This window comes from Amborella trichopoda, chromosome 13, assembly GCF_054954075.1.
Source record: "Amborella trichopoda isolate Santa Cruz 75 chromosome 13, AtrichopodaSantaCruz75HAP2 v2.0, whole genome shotgun sequence".
In the NCBI taxonomy this organism is placed as follows: Eukaryota; Viridiplantae; Streptophyta; class Magnoliopsida; order Amborellales; family Amborellaceae; genus Amborella; species Amborella trichopoda.
Window position 1 is genome coordinate 38654158 of NC_142348.1, and position 18341 is coordinate 38672498.

The window sequence follows — 18341 nt, forward strand, 5'->3', positions numbered from 1 at the left end:
TAGCAGCCACTAAAAATGAAAGTGGAAATGAGGAGAAAGTCCTAAAAAAGAATTTAATAATCTGATGCATGATTATAATTAAAATCTGTTATCACCCGAAATGGAAGATACACTCCCAAAAGTGATAGACGACCCACAAACTTCCAATAACTGTAATATGTTAAGAAAAATACAAGATTATCAATATGTCAACGTCCTGGATAAAGTAATAACCCAAAGATGGTTTACCATCATAAAAATAGTGGTACAAAGAGAGTTCACTTTTCAAACTACTGCTCTTATCGATTCAGGAGCCGATCTAAACTGTATAAATGAAGGACTAGTTCCAACCAAATATTTCAACAAAACAATACAAGTTTTAAACACTGCTGAAGGTAGTAAAATGATAATAAAATATAAACTATCTAATGCAGCAGTTTGCAATAACGATGCATTAAATTTCTTTTTATAATGGTTAAAGGATTAAGCCGGACTGTGATACTTGGAACTCCCTTCTTAAACATGCTTGACCCCATTAGAATTGATAATACTGGGATAAAAGCTGATATTGAAGGATATGAAGTAAAATTTGACTTCATTGATAAACCAAGAATTCATGAAATAAATAGCATCAAAAATAAGATTTTTATGAAAAAAAGATTTCTCTTTCATTTAAAAGAATAGGTTAATTATAAGACTATTGATGAAAAATTAACATCACCACAAATACAAAATAAAATTAATAACTTCAAAACGATACTTGAAAAAGAAGTTTGTGCAGAAATCCCTAACGCTTTTTGGAATAGAAAGCAACACATTGTGGAACTTATGAACCAGAATTTAATAAACAGAAAATTCCAACTAAAGCCAGACCAATACAAATGAGTAGCAGACTCCTAGAAATTTGTAAAACGGAAATACAAGAACTTCTTGACAAAAAACTAATTAGGAAAAGTTCTTCACCCTGCAGCTGTGCAGCTTTTTATGTAGAAAATGCTTCGGAGATTGAAAGGGCAGCCTCACGCCTTGTTATGAATTATAAACCCTTGAATAAGGTTTTGAGTTGGATTCGCTACCCTATTCCAAATAAAAGGGATCTCCTTGATAGATTAGTCAATGCCTGTATTTTCTCAAAGTTTGATTTAAAATCAGAATATTGGCAAATTCAAATTTTGGAAAAATATAAATATAAAACAGCATTTAATATTCCTTTCAGGCATTTTGAATGGAATGTAATGCCTTTTGGGTTAAAAAATGCCCCTTTAGAATTTCAGAATATTATTAATGATATTTTTAATCCATATACTAAGTTCATTATTGTCTATATTGATGATGTCCTCGTATATTCTGATAATATTGACCAACATTGGAAACATTTAAATATATTTTTTAAAGCTACAAAAAATGCCGGACTGGTTGTTTCTGCTAGGAAAATAAACCTTTTTAAAACAAAAATTAGGTTCCTTGGGTATAATATCTTTCGAGGAAGGATAATTCCTATCGATAGAGCAATTGAATTTGCTTCCAGATTCCCTGACATCATAAAAGATAAAAAAGAATTACAAAGATTTTTAGGATGCCTAATTATATTTCAAATTTTTATAAAGATTTAGCTTCAGATGCTAAACCTTTATTCCAGAGACTAAAAAAGAATCCTCTAGATTGGATTAATGAGCATACCATGGCAGTTAGAAAATTAAAACAGAAGACCAAAGAATTACCTTGTTTAGCTCTATCCAATCCTACAGCTTTTAAACTTATAGAAACCGATGCTTCTGAAATAGGATTAGGAGGTATCCTTAAACAAAAAATCCTACATGAGGAACAACTTATACGCTTTACCTCTAAAGCCTGGAATCCGGCACAACAGAAATATTCTACTGTTAAAAAGGAGGTCTAAGCAATAATACATTGTCTCACAAAATTTCAAAGTGACCTGCTTAACAAAAAATTCCTCATACGGATTGATTGCAAATCAGCCAAAGACATTTTAGAAAAAGATGTCAAAAATCTCGTCGCCAAGCAAATTTTTGCTCGATGGCAAGGTATTCTTTCCGCTTTTGATTTTGATATTGTACATATTCAATGGAAAATAATCATCTTCCTCACTTTTTGACTAGAGAATTTTTGCAGAGAGGGAAGGAGAAGCCAACAGCCGAGAATACAGCCGATGGATATAGTTCCTAGCCCAGGAAAAGGCCTGACTTTATAGTATAATAGCCCAGGAAAACACCTGGCTACAAATAGTTCTAGCCCAGGAAAACCCCTGGCCTCCTCATCAAATCCAAATGCTTTAATAAGAAAGCAAGCTCAAGAGATTCAAATATCTCCCCAACAGTCCCCTTTGAGCTCTAATAGTCCAAACCCTGATAGAACTTCATTTCTTGATACAACTTATATCCCGCTGATCATAATAGAAAATAAACACAGGAAAGAAGACCCTGCTGAATTAGCTGCCATATATCTGCGCCATCATCTACATCATAACATGGGATAAAGATGTAGAGAATGGTATGAAGCTATTTTAATGGAAACCGGGTCGGTGTCAATAGTACACCACCATAGAAACAATGACTCGAAAATAGCATACTCAAAATTCCAAATACATAAAATTATCTCTTATAATGACTTTGGCCTGAATCCTTTAAAACCAAGGGCATTAATTACCAAAGGATTTAAAATCAAATCCTATACTTATTTTGAATATATTAAGGCATGGGACGAAGTCTTTGCCTACCAGAATGAAAAAATACACACAGCTGGTATGTGCAGTTAAAGGAACTGAGCCAACAGAATTTCCAAATTAGTTTAAAAGTTGGTTCTTGTTATGGGGATCGTTAAGCCAGATACTTCCAAAAAAATTTCAAATATCACAAAGAAAATTCTCTGAATATAATAAAGCGAATCTAAAACGAGACTATCACATATATTTTATGGCTTTATATCAGATTCCCTGGATTTTAAAATGGTCCTACCAAATTTTTGAAGATGATTTAGACCGGTGAGATTATATTCCAGAACTACAAAGGCAAATTTCAATTAAATGGTGGGACAATTATAAGAATGATTCTCTAGATTCAGATAAAATCTACATGAAGGCAATTCTGTATTCCTCACCAAAATCAGATATGGGATTTTCCGACTACATTGCTCTGATGCAACAGAAAAACCCCACTCTGTCAAAAGCCGAGCTCAGAAAAAAATTACTCATTGCCCTGAAAGAAGAAGTAGAAGTTAAAATAACAACTTTCTCAAATGATACAGAAACCGAAGATTTGGATCCTCCAAACGAAGATGATTGCATGGGAATATTTTCCCAAATAAATTAGACAAAATATCAGAGACGGTACGACTCCATCACCATTCAGGACACGTGTCCCAAAGATGACAGTAAAAGAAGAATGTCAAAACACCAATCACTATTGCTACAATAAAAGAAGCATTACTGGCGACAAAAAACACCGTTGCTACAGTAAAAAGCCGACAAGAATCTTTCCCTTACCTTTGTTTTTACCCTACCTTTTACTTTGACGTGAAAGAAAAGGCATCTTACCTTGTCGGTGCGGACTTAAGAACGTTTGGAGTCCTCCGTCCCCTCTTCTATAAAAGGAAGACCCGACCTCAGAAGTAAGCACCTTGGGATTTCCTTTTGAATATCATAGTTAGGGTTTTGATACTTTATAAGTAAGTGCTTTCTGAGTTGTTGTTGTAAGTTTGAGTGATTACTGTGAGTACTTCAAGTCTGTTTTCTGCCTCTCACCTCTGCTTCGAGCTTTCATATAAGTCCCTATCTCTGTTCTGCTTCTGTAAATCTTGTACTTCTGTTTCTATTTTTATAAATCAAAGTTATTAGGTATGCATGTTACTCTTTCTTCTTTATGAATTTTATTTTATTACTCTTCTGTTATTTATGGATATAAATATAAATAAATATATATATATATATATATATATATATATATATATATATATATATATATATATATATATATATATATATATATATATATATATATATATATATTCCACTGCATCCCTTCGAAGTTCTAACTTCATGTTCCCGCCATTTCAGCTCTTATCAATCAAAACTATGTCATCTGCGAACAACGTAAACCACAGTACCTCATCCTGTAGGGGCCTAGTTAAGTCGTCCATAACTAAGACAGAGAGGTACAGGCTCAATGCTTGACCCATGACAATAGGTCTACATCAAGGGACAGCATTGAGCTCGTACCCTTTGTCTTAGTTATGGACGACTTAACTAGGCACCTACAGGATGAGGTACCGTAGTGCATGTTGTTCACAGATGACATAGTTTTGATTGATGAGACCCAAAACGATGCCAACTTAAAGTTAGAACTTTGGAAGAATGCTCTAGAATCCAAAAGTTTTAACATTAGTTAAACTAAAGCAGAGTATATGGAGTGCAACTTTAATAATAATAGGAGTAGACAAAAGGAAGTAGTTAAGATTGACGGTCAGGAAGTACAAAAAGGACCGCACTTTTGATATCTTGGGTCGATAATCAAGGTAAATGGAGAGATTGAGGAAGATGTCGCACCCATAATTAGAACTAGGTGGGCAAAGTGGAGATGTGCAACTAGAATTTTATGTGATTGCCGCATACCAATGAGGCTGAAAGGTATGTTCTATAGAACAACGGTGAGATCGGCTTTCCTCAATGGGGCGGAATGTTGGGCAGAGAAAAAACAACATACCCATAGAAGGAATGTAAAGGAGATGAGGATGTTGAGATGGATGAATGGCAAGACAAGAAGGGATGGAATTCAAAATGAATCTCTTCGAGAGAATTTAGGCGGGGCACTAATAGGCGATAAAATGAGAGAGAGTAGACTTAAGTGGCTGGTCATGTGTGGCACCGACCAAGTACGGCACCTGATAGGAGGTGCGTGTTAATTCAAGTGGAAGGATTAAAAAGGGCAAAGGGATAGGCCCAAAAGGACATGGTTGGAAGTAGTCCGAAAAGATACGGGGACTTATGGCTTCACTGAGGATATGGTCTTTAATTGAGCAAAATGAAGAACCAGGATTCATGTAGCCGACACCAATTAATTGAGAAAAGGCTAAAATGATGATGATGATGATGATGATGATGATGATATATATATATATATATATATATATATATATATACACACACACACACACACGTTTTATCTAAGTTCTAGGACCTATGTGTCCTTTCACATTTTGTATAGCAGTCCTACCCTATCATATATTTTTGATAATACATAAGTGGTTTAAGAGGTGCGTGAGTGGTTTTGTTTTTTAACCTCACCTCACTCTCTTCTCTGACATATGTCTCTCATATCTATCTCTCCTCTCTCTCTCTCTCACATCCCTCATATCTCCCTATCTCTTTTCTCTCTCTTCTTTTCTCCTGTTACTTCAGAGCTGATATGATCTTTCATCTTACCCTTTCTCTAAAACCTAGACTTTCATCTTCCTCTTTCTTTAAACCCTAAACTTTCATCTTCCCCTTTCATTTAGAAAAAAAAAGAGCAAAACAAGAAAAAAAGTAAAACCTAACCTTGTTGATGTTGATCTTGTCAGGGGTACCCTGGGACTGTTCAATCTAAAACCTAGGATAGCTTCCTAGGGTTTTGTGTGCAAAAGACCATGTGGATTTGTGGTTAGCGTGGCGATACTATTGTGTGTGTGTTTTCTCTTTCAAGATCTAGATCTACATAGAGGTTGTGACCTAGTTTCAATGATGGCAGCATGTTGATCCTCAAAGATGTGTTTAATGTGGTCCTCCCTAATTCATTCAAGTGTGAGAACGTGACCAGATCTGAATGATACGTATCTCTCTCATCATTATGAGATTTGTAACATTGTACTCGGATTGTGTGAGTGTCTGAAATTTGTCGACCCCGGTTGTCCTCCTTTCACTTTATTTTGTATAGGAAATTAGACTTTGAATACTTAGTCTTCCTGAAACTGTGGAGATACAAATCACCTCAGTAAATTAAATGAGTCACATTATGTTGTATGCAAGGTTTTGAAAATTGGTAATCCAGATTGGCTGGCCGATCCGGATCGAAAATAGGTCAGGCCAATCTAGATCCCACTAAATATCGGGAACTGGCCAGTTCCCCCCATGAACTAGTCGGTTCGGCCGGTTCTCTGACATAACAGGTCCCACTTTATTTTTTTTAATATTTTTCAATTTTTTTATTCCCTAATCTTTTTAAATTTTGTGTTAACTGGTTCACTAGGTCAGTCGTCGATCTAGACCGCCAATCCAAACTGGTTTTAAATACTCATATGTCTAGACTAATGTTTTTATAATACCAAGTATGTGAGCTGATAGTCAGTTCATTAGAATCCTCGACAGTGTAGGAAAATCGTGTGGTTCAAATTCTAACAGCCAGTTAGATCGGAACAGGACGGTTCCGGTTTCAACCGGTTTTTGTGAATTGGCCGGGTATTTTAAAAAAAATTCAAACAAAATTATATAAAATCCCAAAAAATACAGGATTTTGTTTGTAATGCATTTTTAATGTTTTTCACCATTTTGGCAAAGATTGGAAATTTTTTTGGCAATTAATACGTAATTTTACATTTTTCCATCTTTTTGGAAAATTTCAAAAACAACCCTTGGCACAAATCGACTCTTTAAAATCTATTTTTTTCATTAATTTTCAACTTCATTTGGATGTGTTGTGTTTAATCATGCTTTAAGTATACTTTTCATATTATAAGATTTTTTGTAAACTTTTTAACACTTTTTTGATCACCCGGGACTTGCTCGGATAGGCCGGTTGAACCGGCAGGTTTATCGGTTAGGCTAGTTGAACTACTTCCGGCCCCATGTCCAGTTAACCGTTCCCGTTCAATTTTTCCTACACTGATCCTCAATTACCGAAGACCATGAACCATTGGGAATGTCTTAGGATGCCCATCCTATTAGGCTTGCTTGATACAAGTTTTGTGGATAAGATCACTTGGTTTGTATGGATTTACAACCAAGAGACTATGAACCTTTGTGGTTCGGGTATTGAGTTATTTTGGCATAGGCATGAGCATGCTTTGATAGTACATGTTATATGTTTTTTGTTTGAGTGGCAGTCACTACAGTCCCATGGTTGTTTTAGTTGCTCGGATATTTAGATATAAAGGTACTCTATTGTAAACTGCAGAAGGGATCCAAATAACTTAATTTTCAGTGGGGTTGGTGGACCAGCTGGAACAACATATTGTTATGTTGTCCAACATGGAACCCGGATATGTGGTATTGGTAGTCTGGCTACAAAAGGAAGCAACATGATTAAAGAAATTCTTTGAGTTGCAGAGATCCAACCCTATAAGATGGGGATGCGTGAAGATCTTCTACGACAACAAGTTCATGATTCGCGATGCTAATACTGAGGAACGTAAAGATGGACTATGGCCACGTTCGGGACGATATCTGAGCTAGAGAGAGAGAAGCTTCATGACTCCCATAGAGGCTGCATCCATGAATCCTCAGTGAAAGGATTGATGGTGACGGAGTTCACCACATTATATAATGAGCATGATGCAAGAATAGGTAAGAAAAGCTTCAGAGAGGTATTGTAATAGGGGGATGAGAATGTGTGGGAGAGATTGTAAGGCCTTCAAAGCCAAGTGGGAGATGTTGGGGTTATGTGACCATTTAAAGGCCTTATGAGATCATATAAAACTATGAATATAGTGTATAATAACTCCAGTGTATAATGTATAACAACTCCAGTGGGAGTACGGTCTAGAGGGACCAAAGGACAATTGTCCAACAGGACCGAAGTTAGCATACTGATGCCAAGACTCAAACTTGGCTTGACGAGCTAGACCGAGTTTGAGTTCTAAAACCCTATGATACCTCGGCATATAGCACAACCGAGAAGGGTTAGCAGGGTTACCCCTTAATGAGGTTGGAGAGATGCCAAGGTAGTTAGCCAAGGGATTGTGTGACCCTTGTGTGTGATTGGTACGCCTGAAGGGATGAGAGAAAAATCATCATCATGACCATCACCATGTAGATATGATAGCTGTATCAGGAAGTGAACATTGAGGGTGTTAGATATACAAGTGCGAGAGATAGCCCCCATGCACTAAATTGCGATGTGTGTGCATAGGCATGTGTGACCTTGGCATGTTCCTAAGGGGGAACCTGTAGTCCATAAATTAGGATTGTGTTCTCATCACCTATTAGCCTACTTTGGTAATCCAATCATGAACCCCTATGATGGAATGTGGGTTATGAGAACTACTGGATCAGTTTGATAAAGTGAGAGTGAGATATAATCACTAGTAGAGATAGAGTGCCTCAATATTTTTCACATTTTCCTTAATGAAGTTGGATCTAATTCCATCAAATTAATTTACAATAATTAATTTGATTATAAATGATTTTTTATTATAAAACTAAATTTTTAGAACTCCTTGGATATTTTATTTCTTCAAAATTGATTTTAAATAAACTTAAACTGCATTTTCAGGTATTTAATTATTCAGAGAGAAATAAAAATACTTATTTTTTTCTAAAAATAATTTAATGAATTTTAAATTATTAAAATACGTTGGGGCCCATTATACTCCATGTGCTCCACCTTTCTAGCACACTTGGAGGAGTGGGCCCACAAGTACCCCATGGGTGGCACGCCCACCTCTTTCATTCTTTTTCTACTTTAGTTGGCTTGCACGAAGGGCTATACAATTAAATGAAATAAAATAGGTAGGTTTGTAATAAGGCTAATTGACTTTTCAAAAGAAGAAAATGCAGAGAGTTTATTGAAAATAAAAGGCAAGTTCATAATGTTTTCTCTATACTAAACATTTGATGGGATTACATTAAACAAACTGACGAATAAGGTTCTAGCATCCAAATTTTAGTCTTGTTTATTTCTTTTGAGTTTTCATTGTAATCTGTGGACTTATGTAAGTGTCCTAGCCGGTTTGGAAAAACAAGAAAATTTAAAGTATATAAATTGTGCTAGTTCACATTGTCCACATTCAGTATGGAACCCTAAATAAGTGCCTAATACAGCAAAAAAAATTTGGGACACTTTGAAAGAAATATTTGCCCTTGTTGCTAAACTTAATTCTGTTTGGGTGGTTATATTTGTGGCTGCCAACAAGGGATGGTCATTGTGGCAACTTGATGTCAAGATTGCTTTCTCCATGGTGATTTACAAGAAGAGCTGTACATGGAGCAACCACCTAGGTTTGTTGCTCAGGGGGACGTCAAATAAAGTTTATAAGTTGAAGAAATCCATTAATGGCTTGAAACGGTCCGCACATGCATGGTTTGAAAATTTTAGTGAAAAACAAGACTCCAGATAATTGTTTTAGTTGTCTATGTTGATGATATTATTGTTACTGGCAATGATCAAGAAGGAATCAATCATTTGAAAGGACATCGCAGATTATATGTTCAGATGAAGGATTTAGGTAAGTTAAGGTACTGTCTCGAAATTGAAGTAGCCAGATCAAAGCACGGCATTAGTTTGTCTCAACGAACATATGTGACTGATTTGTTGACAGAAACTGAATGTTTGGTGCTAGACGAATGGATACACCTATGGATTCAAATACAAAATAAGGGAATTATTTGGGAATTCTGAATAAATAAGTATCTAAGACTAAAAAATGAAAACAAACAGCCGGGAAGACTTGTTCAAATTTTCCTAGGATTATCCACATAGGATTTAGTATACCCTACGCCTGATTTCTTGACAGATGGTGCACTCTGATCCTATTAGCCTTGTTGAATTTTCTGATTCGGAAAGCTAACTTAAGCAATACCTCAAAAAACTACGTTTCAGAAAGCATGAACATAATTAGGGTTAATTGGACCACCCTTTGGAGCAATTAGGGCATGTCACAAGCGTCCCTTTTACTAGGACTGAGCATGCCTCCATCTACAAACCCAACTAGGGTGGTGGATGCCACCCCTTGTACCTATGGGGGTGGTGTACAAGGGGTGGCGTGCCACCGAAAGAGTGAGAGATGAGAGTGGGGCGTAATGAGAGTCAAGAGAGAGAGAGAGTGAGAGAGAGAGAGATAGAGAGAGAGAGGACAGAAATTTGCGTGTAGAATGAGAAGGGACTCACCTCCTTATATAGGCCTCAAAGGCCCCTTAGTATATCTATCCAATTATGACGCACCATGACCAATAAGATTTTAGGAAATTTGTGAGGTGAGAGAATTATATCTGAGCTATCCATCCCATGAATCCCCATCATGCTTTAAGGAGCAATATTAAGAACCTTATCCCCTGAATCATTGATCCCATATCTACTTCTAGTCAAACTAGGATAACATCAATCTAAAAGAATATTCTAGAACTTCCTTAATCTCCTATAAAATTGTAGGAAGTTAATAAATAAATATTTTGGCAAAAATAAATATTTTGGCAAAGAATATTTCAAATAACGAACTCCCACAAAATTAGGATACAATTTCCTTTTTAAAAGATCTTCTTTTAACTAATAAAAACTTTTTACAAAATTAAGAAAACAAAATTGAGAGGGGGGAGCATGCCACCACATCTATGAGGTGTGGACCCCCCATGGGCTCCACAGCCCACCCACGTGATGTGCCACATATGTGGGGTGGGATCCATTAATTGGCTCATGATTCGACTTTGATCGTTCCACATGTGCCCCTCCACACTATCAATATATCAGAAATGCCCTTTTCAAGAAATTTTGTAGCTGAAATTATTTTTATAAATACTGAAAATATTTTCATATAAATATTTCTAACACTAAAAATAAAATATCTAGAAGTGGATTGGTGCCAATTAGTCAAGATAAGTGACTATCAGCGCACTCCACCTAACCTAGCAACCATGACTCTCAACTATCTTCTAAAACCTAACTACAAGAGACCCACGACCTACAATCTCATGCAGAGGCTCATATTGGCTCTTCAAATTGACCAATAAATAGTGGAATCATAGTCTCAAAATGTGGATTACAAGTTAGCCCCCATGATTTGCATTCTAAGACTGAGATGTTGTAAGAGCCAAAAAGCCTTAATAAACTTTCAAGATGAATCCATGTACAATAATCTTTGCTGCCCAATAGATTTATCAATCTATAAATCACAAAGTGGGTGGCACTCCCACCTCAAGCTAAGACATTTGGGTGGCAGTCCCACCTTAAGGTAAGATGTTCATGTAGGATGTCTGCAATAACTAAATGCTTATTATTGATTATTTACTGTACTAAGTAAAGGATTATGTGGGGCATGTTTGGTGGGTGATCAAAAAAATGCTTATTTTGATAATCTATGGTACTATGTAAAATACTTATCATTCGTTGTCTTATTGTATATTTGGTAGGGCATAGTCTTAAACCTCTAAAAGAAAAGAAAAAAAAAGGAAATGGGTTAACGGTGATCGAAATTCATGGCCACTTGCGGTCATTAGATTTTGAGGAAAATACAACCCCTTGATCTTTCAATCTAAAACCAAGTTATGGTATCTGCTTGGTTTTACATAGATCCTTTGGGTCAAGCTATGGCATCATCTATGTCTATACCCAATCATCTATGTAAAACTTTAAATCTTTTCTCGCAAAACACTTATCTCCTATACCAAAGGGGATGGGTGCACGATTCCCAAATTATGGGAATTTAGATTCCCAATCCATGGGGACAATGATTCCAATAATGTAGAAATCATGATTCCTATTTCATCGAATCGCGATTCTGGAAGTCATTGAACTGTGTGGGGTCATGTGCGATTCTTGAAAGATAGGAAGCTTGATACCAACATGATGGGATACCAATTCCTACAAATAAGAATCATGGTTTCTATTTTATTGGATCGCGATTCTAATAATTGGGACTCACGCCTCTGATGGTTTTCATTGTACGATGGACTGCAATTCCAGGATCAAGTATCATGGCACATGCAATTTCGAGATTCCGATTGCTGAAACGAATCGGAATCACAAGTGTTTCCAACATCTATATGATGGAGTGCTAAATGAAAATCACCAGAGAGGAGATAAAATATTACATTTTATGCCAATGAGAAGTTGCATGGAGCATGCAGATGTTACATCACAATAAAAGTTAGCTCTATCTCCTCATCTGTACATGGTCCTTTTTTTCTCATGTCCCTCTAATACACAAAAGAATTAAACAAATAAAATGGATACAGTGATAAACACATTTTCCAACAATGTTAATGCAGCAACCTCATCCTAGTACTCTGTCAGAGTTCCAAAGATATATAAAACCAAGAGATTTGGTACCCCCACTGAAGCATACTGTCAGTTTACTCCCTCGGATAAAACTCAAGCGGGCTGCCCGAGAGGCCTGCGCCCCGCCCAGGGGCGGAAATGACCCCTCATTGAGGATATTTTTGGGTCATTTTTTTAATACCAAAGGTACAAAATTGTGGGTTCATTTGAAACCTAAAACTCATTAGAGCCTATTTTAGAAAAAGAAAAATCCAAAAAAAAAAAAAATTTCTACTTGGCCACCCAAGTTCTGAGCGCCCACCTAGGCGCTGGGCGGCCTGGACCCCCCGACCACCTAGGTGCCGCCTAGCGCTTTTTGAAACACTGCTCATCCTATGGGTATGTTGCTTCTTGACCACTTAACAATCCACCCCATAAACCAAAGTTGGTCACACAATTGTCCTATAGAATTTACCCTTCAACTTCATTGAAAAACAATTTACATGATTTCTAATAGCAACAATTGAAAAACATTTTAAAAGATCCCCTATCAGTACTGAAGCATGCGCAAGTAGTTCCCACAAATCATATTCATAAAATAGAGCACAGGCATATATTCAGAACAGTATCTAAACAAAATTATTTATGACCATATGCATTCAGCACCATGTTTGAGCCACTTAATTAAGTGTAGCATAAATGGAATCCTTAACCATTAATATATGGTAAATAGAACAGTGCATTGTCTCCAGAAAACATCATATCAAAATATTATTTCAGAAGATAATACCACGTTGCCGAACCATTTATAACAAACAATTAGTAGTAAATTCGGTGTTTGTACTTGATATCTAAAAAGTGAGTTCTCAGAAACTCCAATTATATGAATATCTTGAGGGCTTCATTATTTCAGAATCCAGTTATGCTCCAGTGAGGCATATCGTTTGAAATGAAAATATTATGACAATCAAACATACCGGAGCATGGGTATTGAGGTAGTGTTCCTCAGAATGCTTTTTGGGAACCATATCTCCACAAATTCTACATTTTTCAAGGTTGCGGATGCAATGAGCATAATGCAAATCAAAATTCGGAGCTGGGATATCTCTGTCACTGAAAGCAAATTTGACATATTACTTATATTCATGTTTCTGAAGGAAAATAACCAAAACAAGATATAATCATTTGATAGTAATCATGGGAAGACAGACCGATTAATAAAAGTATCTGACATAGCAATATGAACTATAGTAAAGCTATCACCAAGCTACACGAAAACATATGCATGACTAAACTTCTGTTATGGGGACCAATATAACATGATTTCCCAAAACCAGTTTAAGCAGACAATTAAAATACACTTGCATATAATCGGAAGTATGTATGTATCAATGCAATAACGGGAAAGGTAGGAGCAAACAATTGCACCTTTGCATCAAATGGATCCATCATTCAAACGAAAGGAAATGATAAAGCCTAAACTAGGACAAAAGGGTCAACAAAGAGCAGTATTATTATCGAGCTATTGATAAAGCTCCAGGCGAGTAACATTATGCACCATTCAAAAACTATCTATAGCCTATCCGTCTATCGCATATTCTAGTCTTGCCCACCTTTCCAACCCATTCTTTCAGAAAGATAAATTTTCCTCCCGAGATACCATATGAAAGAAATATAGGATTGTGTTCTTAGAGAAGACAAGAGGAAGTATTAGAGATATTTCTCCATCATTAAGTGAGCAATCCTAATCAGGTGATATATATGAGATACAAAGATCCTCCATCATTAAGTGAAAACTCCTAATCGGGTGGTATATAAATGAATTACAAAGATCAGGAAATGAGATGCCTTTTCTAGTGGAATTACAAACATACCCTATTAAGACCGAAGGCCAATCAGCTGTTACAGCTGGATATTGAAGTTGAACTAACTTGAAAATCAGTGAAAAAAAAATTAACATTTAACTAACATTATCATGTACATCTCCAAATCCACATCAATACGTCAGTATACCCAACAATACAAAGGATGAATATAGCTTTGTTTGGAGTGCTTCTGATGTATTGGATGAAGTGACGTGGTTTCTTTGGATCCATCATAACTCAACGGATAACAAGAACTGCATGACCTACGTTTGATTGTGTGATGAACAACAAGTGACTAAGAGTCCAACACTACCCACAAGCCGTCTAAAGAGTGGCATTTTCCTGTAGCTCTCAAAAGAAGTTCTTCACATTTGCAAGGTAGTGCGGAAACTCTTACTGTATGTGAATGAAATCAAGCTATGAGATCAATGATCAAGAGCAAGATTATGTTGACTAAGACTCTAAACTCTGAGCATTTCACTACACTCCCAACAGGTAAAATGCATAGCAGAGGTCTTTAATGAAAATTTCTTTGGAATATAGTATTGTGCATAGCACACGTGACTAGCAGGTAATCCACATAGAATTGAAATGTTACTCCACCCACCAGTACTAAATTGTACAAAAGCAGAGTAATTAGGAGGCTGTCTTCCAAAATCTAAAATCAAAATAAAAAAACAAGAGATTTTTCTGTTTTTTTTTTTGGACATTCACAAAAGAATATCATGGCAATCATTAAAAAAGCATCACATGGATTCAAAACCAGTTCAAACAGTAACTCTATAATTGAGAGGATCATAAGGGAGGGCATGACAAAAGGTTTGATCAAACTAGAGTTTCCAAATCAAGCCAAGAAGGGAAAAACCATGTGGTAATGAGGGAGAGGCAACAAGAATCAACTTTCAGTTAACAATCAACAGGATTTTCACTCCCAATATGGAGCTTCTACAAGGGAAGCAGGTTCTATAAGGGGTTATGGTGTTCTGGCATAAGTAATTAGACCAAATGTTATTCGATGGAAACACATGTGTATGTTCAGATGATCCAACATTCCTAGAGTTACACAACTTATGAAGAATAAATGATAAGACCTACATCCCTATCTTGGAACTGTATATCCCCAAAATCTGCACCCCATAAGTTTTGTTAATAATTTGTCCCAAAAAAGAGATTACAACACAAGAAAGCAATTAAATATCAAGTCGACAATCACAAGTACTTTGGGGTCAGTGAGGTCAGGATTACAATAAGAAAAACAGTGTAATGGATGGAAGGTTATTAATTAATCAAATAGGAAAACTGTAGGAGCTGCTTCAAACCAGATCAAATTAAGAGTAACTTTATAATAATATTGCTACAATTAGCACACAATATAATAAACTATAGATGTCAACCAAAATCAACCAATATGCATCATAGACTGTCCAAGTTCAACTCTTTTTTTTTTATGAAATGATAATTCTGTCAATCTTGAGTTGAACCCATTAAATGAATATATGCATAAGCATAAGCCAATTCACTACTAAGTTCAACAAAATCATGATATAATTCTCCTAGGAATTGGCTTTCTATAGAAATGACACAATGACATTCATAGAAGGCAAACATTAATTTCAAACAAAAAAAACCAAAAATATTCTTGGAAGCTTTGGAGAAGGCTGCAATAAATAGAACAAGGAAATCACCCTACAATAAATATGTGGCTTCGCTCCCTCAGTTGCACTCCTTATTCCTAACAAACGACAATGCTGGACTTAACCCACGCCAATAAGCTGCAGCTCCTAATATTTTAATCACTTATCTAATGGTTCCCATCCATTGCTTACCAAACATTAGGACCATACCACAAATCATAAAAAAAAAATCCATTTAACCACAAAATAATTCTCAATTGAATTCAAACAAACTTTTCTTATCCAAGTTGGCATCTCTAAAAATGTGATTATTTCACTCCTTCCAAGTCATCCACATTTTATGGCATTCAAGTACATGTAAGCCGCTAAAGACCCATCCCGTAGCTTCATAAAAATAAAAATGAGTGCTCAAGACCCAAAAACCCATGTAAAGACATTTGGGTCCAATCTTATGAGAGTTCCAAAGGAGATAAAAGCATAATTGGGGGCTTCTGTAAGTCATAGTTATGAACCAGATTTTGGAATTCCATTTTCACTTAACCAAGTCATGTCAAAGACTAGAATGCATGGAACTCACTCAAAAACTTCCATATCTGTATTAGAAGGGCATAGTCAGAGGTCTTGGTCTTTTATCATTAAGGGTTGGGAAAGGGTGGTTAAATAAATCGAAAGTAAGGTTAATTCACTTGCAACACCAAATTTCAGCTTACCTTTTCCTAGAAAAATCAGAAAAAAAAAAAAAAATCTGAGTTACCTATCAATATCACCCATATCACATTTACCACTAGAGGGATCAATAATCAATTGCAGTGAACCAATTCACAACGTCTCACTGTCAAAAGGCCAGTATACTATCGGAGCGGAGATTTATTTCTCAACCCACTATACTTGCAGGTTATCCAAGCCAACGTTTCCCTTTGAAAAAGGAAAAAGAGATATGACACTGAATATCCATGGGATACATGGATGAATTACAAACGGATGAATTACAAACCAATGTACCCTGAGAATCAGGGCAGACCCATAAAGACTGATCAAACCAGACCAGCCATCAGAAATCAATGTAATTTTGAGATCCACAGTCCCATAATTCAATCCATAACTCAAACGTAGACTATCAAACCATTGAAACAACAAAAACCAGAGATTTAAACCTTCACTATCCGCATCCAACAATCAAATCAATGAATTATTCTCAAAAAAACAATCAAATCAATGAAGCCCAATTCTATTTTAGCCTCGAAAAGCCAAAACACTCTCACATTCTCCCCAAAAAAAGGAAGAAAAGTACAGAGAACACCAAGCAAAAAAGCAGATACCAACAAAAAAGAGAACAATATAGAGTAAATAAATTAATAATGCATAATTATATATAACGGGAAAAAGATATGAAATTTTCTGAGGAAGGGGTTCCATACCAATGATTACAGAGAGTTGTGGAGAATTCCGTACTAACTGCCATGGAATTCATTGATCTTTCTACCTGCACTGAACTCCACCAAACCCAGAAAGCAGAATTTACAAAATATGAAAAAAAAAAAAAAAAAAAAAGAGAGAGAGAGAGGGAGAGAGAGTACAAAAATAAAGAAGAAAAAAAAGAATGAGATCCCCTGGAAGACCTTGGGATTGAAGTAAAGGAGGCTGCTTTGCTCCGATTACAGAGTGAGGTAGAAAGAAAGTCTTCCTTTTGTGGCTCTAGCTACCTTTTATTCTCGTTTTCTTTGGTTCTCTCAATGGGAAGGTTACCAAATTGCCCCTGGTTTTGTCATCACCATTCATTATACAAAGCGATGGACAAAAGTCATCGATCTTGAAAAAGTTAAAGAGCAGGAAATTGACATTGGTTGATTATGGGAAGAGGGATGGATGCATGGATGGACGGTGGACGGTAATATCCCTATTATTATTGTACCGCCTATGCTTTCCCTTGGCGGGACCCTACTTCGATGGGTGACCGTCCGTTAGACCCGACCCAGGTCTGATACAGGTCCAAATATGAGATTCGGCGGGTTGCGTCGAGGTCTGGGTCCCACATTATATTTATGAGTTTTTTATGAAATACATTTAAATATTTAGATATTTTAATTTTTGGGTTGGGTCCAGTCGAGTCGGGCCTAGGTCTTGTATTATATTTTCGGGTCTGAGTCCGATGACTTCAAGTCTGGGTCCCATAATCTTTTTCAAGTTCGGATCTGGCCTTGGACTCGAATCTACCCTCTCGACTTTTCTAGAAGGATTTCTTTTTAATCTAAAATTTTTGGGAACCATTATAGGGTGCGGTTTCTATAAGGTTGCAATCTTAAACAATCCAATTAGGGTGCACCTTAAAATTTTATTATAACATGTATTTTTGTTATAAAAAAATACTTAGTATTATCTTAAAATCTATTTTCATGTGTAATTAGAAAATTTTTAATTCCAAAAATAGTTAAAATCAAGTAGATCTATAAATATATGAAAATCTTGAAAATGTACAGTCTAGAAAATGTGTTGTAAGATGAACTATTTTCAAGACTCGAAAATGTTTTTTTTTTTATATTCATGCATCTCTATGTCGAGATGATCGATTAGAGGGTTTTCTCAATATTAAAACAACATTTCCGATAGATTTTTGAGGTGCATATGTGATTCTACATTTTAAAGTTGTAACCTTATATAAACTTTTCCCTATAATAATTACTAGATGA

The 18341-nt window shown here is 35.9% G+C and overlaps 1 protein-coding gene across 4 annotated transcripts in view; it reads right to left on the minus strand.

Moving 5' to 3' along the window:
- The window catches only part of LOC18446405 (TRAF-type zinc finger-like protein), a 31042-nt gene extending 13714 nt beyond the window's left edge, over nucleotides 1-17328 (minus strand). For 2 of the 4 annotated variants that reach the window (XM_011629572.3, XM_088855975.1), the window contains exons 1-3: nucleotides 17274-17328; nucleotides 17073-17137; nucleotides 13133-13268 (exon numbers count right to left, since the gene is read on the minus strand). In XM_011629572.3, coding sequence (XP_011627874.1) covers nucleotides 13133-13268; nucleotides 17073-17125 — 189 coding nt within the window. In that variant the 5' untranslated portion in view covers nucleotides 17126-17137; nucleotides 17274-17328. Of the gene's footprint in view, nucleotides 1-13132; nucleotides 13269-17072; nucleotides 17143-17273 lie in introns of all 4 variants that reach the window. The other 2 variants (XM_011629571.3, XM_088855974.1) reach the window with 1 other exon arrangement.
- Nucleotides 17329-18341: the final 1013 nt, after the last annotated feature.